We start from the raw sequence: 13,552 nt of genomic DNA on the forward strand, positions 1-13,552 counted from the left end.
GCCGCTACCATTAAGCCGATCACCTCCATGCATTGAGCTACTGACGGGTGTTGAATGGAATGAAGGACACGGCATGCATTTTGAAGCTTTGTTAACCTGTCTTCTGTCAGGTAAATCTTCATTTCTACAGAATCTATAAGAGTCCCCAAGAATGGAACTCTTGTGAGAGGAAAAAGAGAACTCTTCTTTTCGTTCACTTTCCATCCATGCAACCTTAGAAATGCCAGAACTAACTCTGTATGAGACTTGGCAGTTTGAAAGCTTGAAGCTTGTATTAGAATGTCGTCTAGGTACGGAGCTACCGAAATTCCTCGCGGTCTTAGTACCGCCAGAAGGGCACCCAGAACCTTTGTGAAGATTCTTGGAGCCGTAGCCAATCCGAATGGAAGAGCTACAAACTGGTAATGCCTGTCTAAGAAGGCAAACCTTAGATACCGGTAATGATCTTTGTGAATCGGTATGTGAAGGTAAGCATCCTTTAAATCCACTGTGGTCATGTACTGACCCTTTTGGATCATGGGTAAGATTGTCCGAATAGTTTCCATTTTGAACGATGGAACTCTTAGGAATTTGTTTAGAATCTTTAAATCTAAGATTGGCCTGAAAGTTCCCTCTTTTTTGGGAACCACAAACAGGTTTGAGTAAAACCCTTGTCCTTGTTCCGACCGCGGAACCGGATGGATCACTCCCATTAATAACAGATCTTGTACACAGCGTAGAAACGCTTCTTTCTTTATCTGGTTTGTTGACAACCTTGACAGATGAAATCTCCCTCTTGGGGGAGAGAATTTGAAGTCTAGAAGGTATCCCTGAGATATGATCTCTAGCGCCCAGGGATCCTGAACATCTCTTGCCCAAGCCTGGGCGAAGAGAGAGAGTCTGCCCCCCACTAGATCCGGTCCCGGATCGGGGGCCCTCGGTTCATGCTGTCTTTGGGGCAGCAGCAGGTTTCCTGGCCTGCTTGCCCTTGTTCCAGGACTGGTTAGGTTTCCAGCCTTGTCTGTAACGAGCAACAGCTCCTTCCTGTTTTGGTGCAGTGGAAGTTGATGCTGCTCCTGCTTTGAAATTCCGAAAGGGACGAAAATTAGACTGTCTAGCCTTAGCTTTGGCTTTGTCTTGAGGCAGGGCGTGGCCCTTACCTCCTGTAATGTCAGCGATAATTTCTTTCAAACCGGGCCCAAATAAAGTTTGCCCCTTGAAAGGTATATTAAGTAATTTGGACTTAGAAGTTACATCAGCTGACCAGGATTTTAGCCACAGCGCCCTACGTGCCTGAATGGCGAATCCTGAGTTCTTAGCCGTAAGTTTGGTTAAATGTACTACGGCCTCCGAAATGAATGAATTAGCTAGTTTAAGGACTCTAAGCCTGTCCGTAATGTCGTCCAGCGTAGTTGAACTAAGGTTCTCTTCCAGAGACTCAATCCAAAATGCTGCCGCAGCCGTAATCGGCGCGATGCATGCAAGGGGTTGCAATATAAAACCTTGTTGAACAAACATTTTCTTAAGGTAACCCTCTAATTTTTTATCCATTGGATCTGAAAAAGCACAGCTATCCTCCACCGGGATAGTGGTACGCTTAGCTAAAGTAGAAACTGCTCCCTCCACCTTAGGGACCGTTTGCCATAAGTCCCGTGTGGTGGCGTCTATTGGAAACATCTTTCTAAATATTGGAGGGGGTGAGAACGGCACACCGGGTCTATCCCACTCCTTAGTAACAATTTCAGTTAGTCTCTTAGGTATAGGAAAAACGTCAGTACTCGCCGGTACCGCAAAGTATTTATCCAACCTACACAATTTCTCTGGTATTGCAACAGTGTTACAATCATTAAGAGCCGCTAAAACCTCCCCTAGTAATACACGGAGGTTTTCCAATTTAAATTTAAAATTTGAAATATCTGAATCCAATCTGTTTGGATCAGAACCGTCACCCACAGAATGAAGCTCTCCGTCCTCATGCTCTGCAAGCTGTGACGCAGTATCAGACATGGCCCTAGTATTATCAGCGCACTCTGTTCTCACCCCAGAGTGATCACGCTTGCCTCTTAGTTCTGGTAATTTAGCCAAAACTTCAGTCATAACAGTAGCCATATCTTGTAATGTTATCTGTAATGGCCGCCCAGATGTACTAGGCGCCATAATATCACGCACCTCCCGGGCGGGAGATGCAGGTACTGCCGCGTGAGGCGAGTTAGTCGGCATAACTCTCCCCTCGCTGTTTGGTGAAATTTGTTCAAATTGTACAGATTGGCTTTTATTTAAAGTAGCATCAATACAGTTAGTACATAAATTTCTATTGGGCTCCACCTTGGCATTGGAACAAATGACACAGGTATCTTCCTCTGAGTCAGACATGTTTAACACACTAGCAATAAACTTGCAACTTGGTTACAATCTTATTTAACAAAAAAGTACTGTGCCTCAAAGAAGCACTAAACGATTAAATGACAGTTGAAATAATGAACTGAAAAACAGTTATAGCATCAATCTTTAAAACAACACAACTTTTTAATCACAGTCAATATAAAAGTCTCACAGCTCTGCTGAGAGAATCTACCTCCCTCCAAAGAAGTTTGAAGACCCCTGAGTTCTGTCAGAGATGAACCGGATCATGCAGGAAATACAAGAGTAACTGACTGGAAATTTTTGATGCGTAGCAAAGAGCGCCAAAAACGGCCCCTCCCCCTCACACACAGCAGTGAAAGAGAAACGAAACTGTCACAATTAAAACAAGCAACTGCCAAGTGGAAAAATAATGCCCAAATATTTATTCACTCAGTACCTCAGAAAATGCAAACGATTCTACATTCCAGCAAAAAACGTTTAACATGATAAATACCTATTAAAAGGTTTAGTGTACTTTTAACAGAGTAGTTCCGGTGAAATACCATCCCCAGAATACTGAAGTGTAGTGTATACATACATGTCATTATAACGGTATGGCAGGATTTTCTCATCAATTCCATTCAGAAAATAAAAACTGCTACATACCTCAATGCAGATTCATCTGCCCGCTGTCCCCTGATCTGAAGCTTTTACCTCCCTCAGATGGCCGAGAAACAGCAATATGATCTTAACTACTCCGGTTAAAATCATAGTGAAAACTCTGGTAGATTCTTCTTCAAACTCTGCCAGAGAGGCAACAGCACGCTCCGGTGCTATTGTAAAATAACAAACTTTTGATTGAAGTCATAAAAACTAAGTATAATCACCATAGTCCTCTCACACATCCTATCTAGTCGTTGGGTGCAAGAGAATGACTGGGAGTGACGTAGAGGGGAGGAGCTATATGCAGCTCTGCTGGGTGAATCCTCTTGCATTTCCTGTTGGGGAGGAGTTATATCCCAGAAGTAATGATGACCCGTGGACTGATCACACATAACAGAAGAAAAACATACAATACCCCCCCCCAACATTACAACCCACCACCCACATACCCCTAATCTAACCCAAACCCCCCTTAAATAAACCTAACACTAAGCCCCTGAAGATCTTCCTACCTTGTCTTCACCATCCAGGTATCACCGATCCGTCCTGGCATCCGGTGCTGAAGAGGTCCAGAAGAGGCTCCAAAGTCTTCCTCCTATCCGGGAAGAAGAGGACATCCGGACCGGCAAACATCTTCTCCAAGCGGCATCTTCGATCTTCTTCCATCCGGTGCGGAGCGGGTCCATCTTGAAGCAGCCGACGCGGATCCATCCTCTTCTTCCGTTGTCTCCCGACGAATGACGGTTCCTTTAAGGGACGTCATCCAAGATGGCGTCCCTCGAATTCCGATTGGCTGATAGGATTCTATCAGCCAATCGGAATTAAGGTAGGAATATTCTGATTGGCTGATGGAATCAGCCAATCAGAATCAAGTTCAATCCGATTGGCTGATCCAATCAGCCAATCAGATTGAGCTCGCATTCTATTGGCTGATCGGAACAGCCAATAGAATGCGAGCTCAATCTGATTGGCTGATTGGATCAGCCAATAGGATTGAACTTGATTCTGATTGGCTGATTCCATCAGCCAATCAGAATATTCCTACCTTAATTCCGATTGGCTGATAGAATCCTATCAGCCAATCGGAATTCGAGGGACGCCATCTTGGATGACGTCCCTTAAAGGAACCGTCATTCGTCGGGAGACAACGGAAGAAGAGGATGGATCCGCGTCGGCTGCTTCAAGATGGACCCGCTCCGCACCGGATGGAAGAAGATCGAAGATGCCGCTTGGAGAAGATGTTTGCCGGTCCGGATGTCCTCTTCTTGCCGGATAGGAGGAAGACTTTGGAGCCTCTTCTGGACCTCTTCAGCACCGGATGCCAGGACGGATCGGTGATACCTGGATGGTGAAGACAAGGTAGGAAGATCTTCAGGGGCTTAGTGTTAGGTTTATTTAAGGGGGGTTTGGGTTAGATTAGGGGTATGTGGGTGGTGGGTTGTAATGTTGGGGGGGGGGTATTGTATGTTTTTTTTTACAGGCAAAAGAGCTGATTTTCTTGGGGCATGCCCCGCAAAGGGCCCTGTTCAGGGCTGGTAAGGTAAAAGAGCTTTTACATTTATTAATTTAGAATAGGGTAGGGAATTTTTTATTTTGGGGGTCTTTGTTATTTTATTAGGGGGCTTAGAGTAGGTGTAATTAGTTTAAAATTGTTGTAATATTTTTCTAATGTTGGTAAATATTTTTTTTATTTTTTGTAACTTAGTTCTTTTTTATTTTTTGTACTTTAGTTAGTTTATGCAATTGTAGTTATTTGTAGCAATTGTATTTAATTTATTTATTGATAGTGTAGTGTTAGGTTAATTGTAGGTAATTGTAGGTAGTTTATTTAATTAATTTATTGATAGGGTAGTGTTAGGTTTAATTATAACTTAGGTTAGGATTTATTTTACAGGTAATTTTGTTATTATTTTAACTAGGTAACTATTAAATAGTTCTTAACTATTTAATAGCTATTGTACCTGGTTAAAATAATTACAAAGTTGCCTGTAAAATAAATATTAATCCTAAAATAGCTACAATATAATTATAATTTATATTGTAGCTATATTAGGATGTATTTTACAGGTAAGTATTTAGCTTTAAATAGGAATAATTTATTTAATAAGAGTTAATTAATTTCGTTAGATTTAAATTATATTTAAGTTAGGGGGGTGTTAGTGTTAGGGTTAGACTTAGCTTTAGGGGTTAATCCATTTATTATAGTAGCGATGAGCTCCGGTCGTCAGATTAGGGGTTAATAATTGAAGTTAGGTGTCGGCGATGTTAGGGAGGGCAGATTAGGGGTTAATACTATTTATGATAGGGTTAGTGAGGCGGGTTAGGGGTTAATAAATTTATTATAGTAGCGGTGCGGTCCGCTCGGCAGATTAGGGGTTAATAAGTGTAGGCAGGTGTCGGCGACGTTGAGGGGGGCAGATTAGGGGTTAATAAATATAATATAGGGGTCAGCGGTGTTAGGGGCAGCAGATTAGGGGTACATAGGGATAATGTAAATTGCGGCGGTTTACGGAGCGGCAGATTAGGGGTTAATAATATAATGCAGGTGTCAGCGATAGCGGGGGCGGCAGATTAGGGGTTAATAAGTGTAAGGTTAGGGGTTTAGACTCGAGGTACATGTTAGGGTGTTAGGTGCAGACGTAGGAAGTGTTTCCCCATAGGAAACAATGGGGCTGCGTTAGGAGCTGAACGCTGCTTTTTTGCAGGTGTTAGGTTTTTTTTCAGCTCAAACAGCCCCATTGTTTCCTATGGGAGAATCATGCACGAGCACGTTTTTGAGGCTGGCCGCGTCCGTAAGCAACTCTGGTATCAAGAGTTGCATTTGCGGTAAAAATGCTCTACGCTCCTTTTTTGGAGCCTAACGCAGCATTTTTTTGAACTCTCGATACCAGAGTTAATTTTATGGTGCGGCCAGAAAAAAGCCCGCGGAGCGTTAACAGCCCATCTACCGCCAAACTCCAAATCTAGGCCTAAGATTTTCTATTTTCCTTTTTATCTACCAAAATATCTATTTTAATAATAAGTATTCTCTTCAAAAAGTATATAAAAGAAAAAGATAGCAGAATCAAATTGGGATTTTTTTTCTCAAATGCACACTTTGAATTAGATAAATTTGAGTTTTATGACCCTTTAAAGATTAAAGGGACAGTATACACCAATTTTTATATAACTGCATGTAATAGACACTACTATAAAGAATGATATGCACATATACTGATCTAAAAATCCAGTATAAAACTGTTTAAAAACTTACTTAAAAGCTCCCAGTTTAGCTCTGTTAAAAAGGTAGCTGGAACACCTATTGCAGGTGGGAAAAAGCAGACACTCTCCCTTCCGCTGCATATGAAAAGACTCTTTACACAAACAGGAGCAAGCTGGAGTAGGTATACATCAGTATTCTCCTAAGCTTTGTTAGGAGTCTGAAAATCAGAGCAATGTTATTTAAAAAAATAAGCAAAACTATACATTTAAAAAAAAAAAAAAAAAAAATAACCTGTATGGGTTATATAAATGGATCACCTACAAAACATTTATGCAAAGAAAAATCTAGTGTATAATGTCCCTTTAAAGACCATTAAATAAAGTTGAATTGCATAATCAACAAATGCACAATAAACAGACAAAGCAAAAGTACTTAGTAGTAGCTTTTTTTCTGACAAATTTAAAAGTTAGTTCAATTTTTCTTTCCTCTGCATCATGTGACAGCCATCAGCCAATCACAAAATGCATATAAATACTGTATATATAATGAGAACCTTGCACATGCTCATACAGCTAAATTCAGTGAAAGCACTGAAAAAAGGGGTATACCGATAAGAACTCAACTTTATCAGCATCACCACTTGGGGGCTGTCAATAAATAAAATATAACTTTATAAACAATTAAAAAACGATATTATGTAATGTGTGTTCCTATTAACCTCATAAGACTGTAATAGTTGCTTGTAGCCACCTATAAGTATTCATGGATAGTCAGTTATATTGCAGCTTGGTAACTCTCCAATATTATCTGTTAATAGATCGCAGTATCGCTAATTAACTCTTCCAGAGGAACGATATCTCTGAATTAACCATATTTAGTTGCAGTTTTGTACAAAATTCTTATTCCCACTACAATTACATACAGATGTTACACTTGCAGTACTTGTTATAAAAGCATGATTAAAGTATGTTCCTGAGGAAAAGTATATCTAAATTAGCATTCATGTGTTGTTAGTTTGTATAAGTTGCTGCACCCTGCTGATATTGATACTTAGGGGCCGAATTTTCAAGCTTTGAATGGAGCTTGATGCTGTATGTTTTTCCGGCGAGCCTTCAGGCTTGCCGGAAACAGAAGTTATGAAGCTGCGGTCTAAAGACCGCTGCTCCATAACTTGTCCGTCTGCTCTGAAGCGGTGGACAGAAATCAACACGATCGAATACGATCGGGTTGATTGACACCCCGATTGGCCGCCAATCTGCAGGGGGCGGTATTGCGCAAGCAGTTCTGGTGAACTGCTTGTGCACTGATTACTGCCGACAGCGTATGCTGTCTGCATTTATCGATGTGCAGCGGACATGATACGCTACATCGTATCATGTATGTTCGCACTTTGATAAATATACCCCTTAGAGTTCATGTTATAATAAATGCAATGTAAGTTCCTAGTCTAAAGCATGTTTATTACTCAATACCATATATTGTTGCTAGTATACTTCAATATCAAAGAACTTTAACCCATAAATGCCCTCGGCAGCATGTATATCGCATCGCATGGCTGATAGGCTGACTATCTCTGTCTAGAAGCTACTCATCCACCCAGTATTTCTATAAAAAAAACAGAACCCCATTATGTTGTTCCCTTCTCCTTGTTAATATCTAACGCCTTTCGCCCAAAGGCAGTTGGCTGCCGCTTCATCAGGGTAAAGTATTAAACATCATGCCTTTTGCTCAGAGATTGCCGCTACATGGCTATCAATCAGCTGATTTATTGGGTTTTGATTGGTCTTGTCCAAAGATGTATTTGTTTACTTGAATTTCACTTCTCAATCATTGTACAAATATTCCATGTATATTTTATATTATTATTTTTATTATTAATTTTCATCATAACTCTTTCTGGTAATTATTATGAGATTAGATAAGTGAATTAATTTGTATGTTTAAAAATTGTGAATTCTGACAATGTATAATGGTCAAAGTATTATTTACAAAGTGCCAGTTCATCCTTCTTTGGATTACTTAAATTGATCAACCTTAAATCCAGTTAATCCTCTGGACCAGTTGTTCCCAAAGTAGGCGGTACTTCCACCCGGGGGGGGGGGCATTGGAAATACTGAGGGGGGCACTAATAGGTGGAAGGGGGCACTGGGGTTACCATAGGGAGTTCTAAGTAGGAAAGGAGTGGAAGATGCTAGACTGATTATGGTACTATGTTGTGCTTTATTGTAGATACGCAAAGCAAAATAACTTTCTCGCTTTGTATTTTAAGTTTTACTGCTCTTTGCCAAGGCTTCTTCAAGGCTTTTATTCATCTCTGATAGTACAGGTTTATCAGCAACTTACACTTTCTATCATTACGATAAATTGCAGCCACTTGCACTCTTTGTTTTGCCAGCTCTGTAAATTAGCATGGATTATTAACATTGACTACACAGTTTAGAATCACTGTGTAGTAGCAGGAAGCACAGCAAAGGTCTGTTGTTCTTGTCTGAGTAGCTTTGTACACAGTAAACCATCTAAGGTTTTAAAGTCTTCTGTCATCAGAAATAATCAGGTGGTGCACTAATTAACAGTTTGGTAAATAGAATACACTTTCTATGAAGTTGATTTATTGGTGCAGTAGTATAATTATGCTCCAAGCAAAGAAATCAACACAAGATCTCTGTCTATGACGATTTAGGGACACTAAACCCACATTTTTTTCTTTAATGATGCAGATAGAGCAGGCAATTTTAAGCAACTTTGAATTTACTCCTATTATCAATTTTTCTTTGTTCTCTTGCTATCTTTATTTAAAAAAGCAGGATTTAAAGCTTAAGAGCTGGACCATTTTTGTTTGAGAACCTGGGCTATGCTTGCTTATTGGTTTGCGAAATGTAGCCACCAATAACACAAGGTGCTAGCAACACACTTGCAATATTATCCGATTTGTTCTACTTCCTGTCCCTCACGGACACGCGGACCAATCAGACAATGCAATAATGGCCGAAGGCAGATACGCTCCAGAGCGCTCTCTTCTAATCAGAGCCTCGGGCGCCGCAATTGCCTCTAGGAACCTATCCATGGGTCCCATCCCCCACTACTGTGCTTTTGCAGGTTCTCTGACAGAATGTGGGTAAAAGCACGTAGTGGGGGGATGGGACCCATGTTTAGGTTCCCAGAGGTGGTTGCGGCGCCTGAGGCTCTGATTAGAACAGAGCGCTCTGGAGCTTATCTGCCCTCTGCCATTTTTGCATTATCTGATTGGTCCGTGTGTCCATTAGAGACAGGAACCACAACCAAACGGATAATGTTGCAAGTGTGTCAGTAGAGCCTAGTCCAATAAGCAAGCACTATCCAGGGTGCTGAACCTAAAATGGGCTGGCTCCAAAGCTTTAAATGTCTGCTTTTTAAATAAAGATAGAAAGAGAAGGAAGAAAAATTTATAGTAGAAGTAAATTAAAAAGTTGCTTAGAATTGTTGCATGCTCTATCTGAATCATTAAAGAAAAAAAATTGGGTTTACTATCCCTTTAAGACCCCTACTAAGTGACATGAAACCAGAGTTTTGGAAACTGATATCACTTAATCAAGCCCTTCCATTGGATTAAAAGCTTTTGAACAGTGAAGTAATTACTGAATGTGGTTTATAAAACTCCTGCACTGTGACTATCAAGTAGCCAGTGTATCTGGAAAACAGAACAAATGGAGCGCACAAAAAATCTAAGTGTAGTAGTAAAAGTACTACTTTTATTTCCAAACATAAAAAATGTATGCACTCACAAAGGAACCCTCAAACATATGAGGTATGTTGCTGCAATGATATAGGTATATGTATCCCTCCCAGCCGTCCGACCAGCCGTCCGACCAGACACATACACTGGGTCAGTCCGTTTTTTAGACTCTTTATATCAATCACAGGTCTCCCAAAGGTGTAGTGTGATTGTATTGCTGTATTATCAAAAGATAAAGATAAAATATTTAAAAAATGTATTATGTTGAATTGTTACTCCTTTAGATTATATTGTGTCATTGTCTTTATTAAGGGTTGTGCACTGCTGGTCTGAATATCATTTTTATGGGTTACATTAGGGGGCACCGATGGTGGGTTTATAGAACAAAGGGGGCAGTGGCCTGAAAAAGCTTAGCAAACACTACTCTAGACTCTAAGGTCAGATATTTATAAAAAGCATAAATAATTATGAATATTTAGTACACAAGGTGGCACTGTATTTAATAAATATATCCATCTATACTGTATTTAGTAGGGCATGCTCCAGATTTCCTCCCCTAATACCTAACAATATTTATCTATTCCTTGACATTTAAGATCTCTAGGATTTGATTGATAACATTGAAGAAAATGTGAGGATAATGATCTTAGGGCGTTGCAACTCCTGTTTAATGGAACATAAGAAACTTTAAAAATTCAAGTAAGAACAGTCTATTTCTCAACTTTCTGGTCGTCATTCCCACATATAATCTTTGGCAAGTACAAATCAATAGATAAATATCTCCTGTAGAGCAGCTGAGAAATTTTTTTATTTTATCTTCCTCTCTAAATATATCTGTGTTTTTGTTCTCCTTTTTTTGAAATGGTTACTGGTTAATACCTTTGATAAAATTTAACAACCTATTTGTATTTAAATATAAAAAGTTCAAGTGTTTGTTGAAAAGCCTAATCACCTGATGAATGTGTGGACTATTTGTTACAATAAAACAGGGCTGGACAAATCCAGGAGCCAGGTAGCCACTGGTTCCTAGCATTTTACCCCTTGCTCCTAACATTTTGAGTCTCTTCTTCTTTTTCTTCTCACATTATTCTTCTGTGCTTGCTTCAAAATATTATAAATTATTTTATAATTATGTACAGGATTAAACATATTTTTTTTTATTTGAACTTTTTTCCCACTTTTTTTAAATGCATCTGGACTGGTCATATGACCACATAGCCATTGGAGAGTTACCAAGCTGCAATATTACTGACTATACATTAATATTTAAGGCGGCAACAAGCAATTATTATAAGGTTAATAAGGAGCACACATTATTTAATATTGTTTTTAACTTGTTTCCTATATTTTAACACTTACATTAATAAAAGTTATATTTTATTTATTGGGCGCCCCTACATGGTTATGTTGATCAAGAGTGCTTATAGGTATATCCCCTTTCTTTTCCAATGCTTTCACTGCATATATGTGTTTATTTTATTTTTTTTATGCATGAAAATTGAAGGCTGGGCTAAATTAATATTTAAATGAACTGGAATGGGTTGTGTGCACAACTCACTACTCAGTAGACAGAGTTTTACAAGAAAGAAAATAAAAAGTTGTTTTATTCAGTGCAGGGATATCCCTTAAAAACCTGTATTGTCCTTTATTTATGCAAAAAAAAAAGACACATAATCCTTCATATGTATAATATTTTTTCTCATCTTCCTAAGGACCGAACAACTCTGTGTTTTTATTAAGACAAAGGGATGATTTATTAAGATGCGGGCAGACATGATCCGCTTGTCCGCCCGACATTGCTAAATGCAGACAGCATACGCTGTCGGCATTTAACATTGCACAAACATTTCTAGTGAAATGCTTGTGCAATGCCGCCCCCTGCAGATTCACGGCCAATTTATTTTGAATAAGCCACTTGAAAAAAATCCATGAAATCCAGGCATATCTTAAACACCAATTACTTATACTATGGGTTTTTACCAATCACACTCTTGCTAATTTTATGTTTGCCTATTTATACTTCTGCAGTTTGTACCATTCCGTGATTATGTTGACCGTTCTGGCAATCAAGTCCTCAGCATGGCCCGGCTTGCCAAGGATGTTTTAGCTGAGATTCCTGAGCAGTTCCTCTCCTACATGAAGTCCCGTGAGATTAAACCCCGCCCTCTGCCACCATCGGCTCCTATGCAGAACCTTCCCTCGCACATTTAAGTACCTATAACACAAACCATTCTCCACAGGATGGGGACTCTTTCTTCCATTTAAAGACAGGGTAAAGCTTTGAATTCCCAAGATCCCTACTCCCTTAGCCTGGCATCTACTTAGTAATGGGATATCTCCAATAAACTAGCTGAATCCCATCTGCTTGGGGAGTTTTAAAGTGATCTTGGGGCTCTCAGACTGGAAAAAAAACCTCTACTGGTTTATGCAAAGAGTGGACCATGCATGATGGCAACATCTTCTGAAGGTCCAACAAAGAACAAGCTGAAACAAAACACTAACTGAGGATGCTGATGCTGGTGAATGCCATAGATGAAGGCTGTGGAATTCCTGCACTTTGAAAGTACACAATGCTAGGTGACAAATGCTGTACAGTATTTAAGAACATTTTTTTCAGAATATTATAAAAATAAGACATTTTACATTCGTGTCCAGCAAGGAATTGTATACTGTAGACCCTTGTCTGTCTTCAGATATCTCCAATAATCCTTTGTTGTATTCCTCTAACTAGCCAAACATAACCTTTGTAAGCTAAATTCTTCTTATGTAGTCTGTTATTAAAATGATAGGATGGATAAAATGTGGAAAAATTATACTGCCTCTAAAAGATAGTTTCATGTCCCAAAGACAGCTCATTTTGAAATGACTTGTATAATAAAGATCTATGAATCAAAATGTTTTCAAGTTTGTGCATCTGAATGAAAAATATGTTGTAATGTTTTTATTTATTCTGTCTTATGTAGAGATTATTTTGTCGTTGTCCTCCTGCAAAAATAGCAACAAGCGACATCCAAGAAGCTTTGCTTAAGGGGACATTAAACACCTCAAGACATTAATATAACTTGTTTAATTACATGTAGTAAATCAGCTTTGCCATATACTTTCATTATTTATTTTGTTCTCCTTTTCTGTAGTTTAATTCTGAATATTGTGGGCTTTCCAAATTATGTTAAACATGGAAGTGCAGGCATCGCTATATTCCACACAGTCATTAGTGCCAATTTATTAAAGGTCGGACGGTCATGATCCCCTGTAACGATCATGTCCCCCCGACATCGCTGAATGCCGACAGCATACGCTGACGGAATTTACCATTGCACAAGCAGTTCTGGTGAATTGCTTGTGCAATGCCGCCCCCTGCAGATTCGCGGCCAATTTGGCTGCTAGCAGAGTGTGTCAATCAACCAGATCATATGTGATCGGGCTGATTGCTGTACGCCGCCTCAGAGGTGGGGTACGAGTTATGGAGTAGCGATCTTAAGACAACTGATTCTTAACTCCTGTTTCCAGCGAGCCTGAAGGCTTGTGCGGAAACAGATGTATCTGGCCCCTTTCGGGCCATAATAAATCGGCCCCATTGGCTTCACACTCTAATGAACCATTTGTAACCATTCAGAATATTATAAAAATAAGACATTTTACAGAAAAGGAAA

At 39.5% G+C, this 13,552-nt stretch overlaps 1 protein-coding gene across 1 annotated transcript in view; it reads left to right on the forward strand.

Annotated features, from left to right (window-relative positions):
- CPNE9 (copine family member 9) overlaps positions 1–12,794 on the forward strand; it is a 929,037-nt gene extending 916,243 nt beyond the window's left edge. The window contains exon 21 of the mRNA XM_053720970.1: positions 11,928–12,794. Coding sequence (XP_053576945.1) covers positions 11,928–12,110 — 183 coding nt within the window. The 3' untranslated portion in view covers positions 12,111–12,794. The remainder of the gene's footprint in view (positions 1–11,927) is intronic.
- Positions 12,795–13,552: the final 758 nt, after the last annotated feature.

The sequence above is a fragment of the Bombina bombina genome, chromosome 7 (genome assembly GCF_027579735.1).
Source record: "Bombina bombina isolate aBomBom1 chromosome 7, aBomBom1.pri, whole genome shotgun sequence".
In the NCBI taxonomy this organism is placed as follows: Eukaryota; Metazoa; Chordata; class Amphibia; order Anura; family Bombinatoridae; genus Bombina; species Bombina bombina.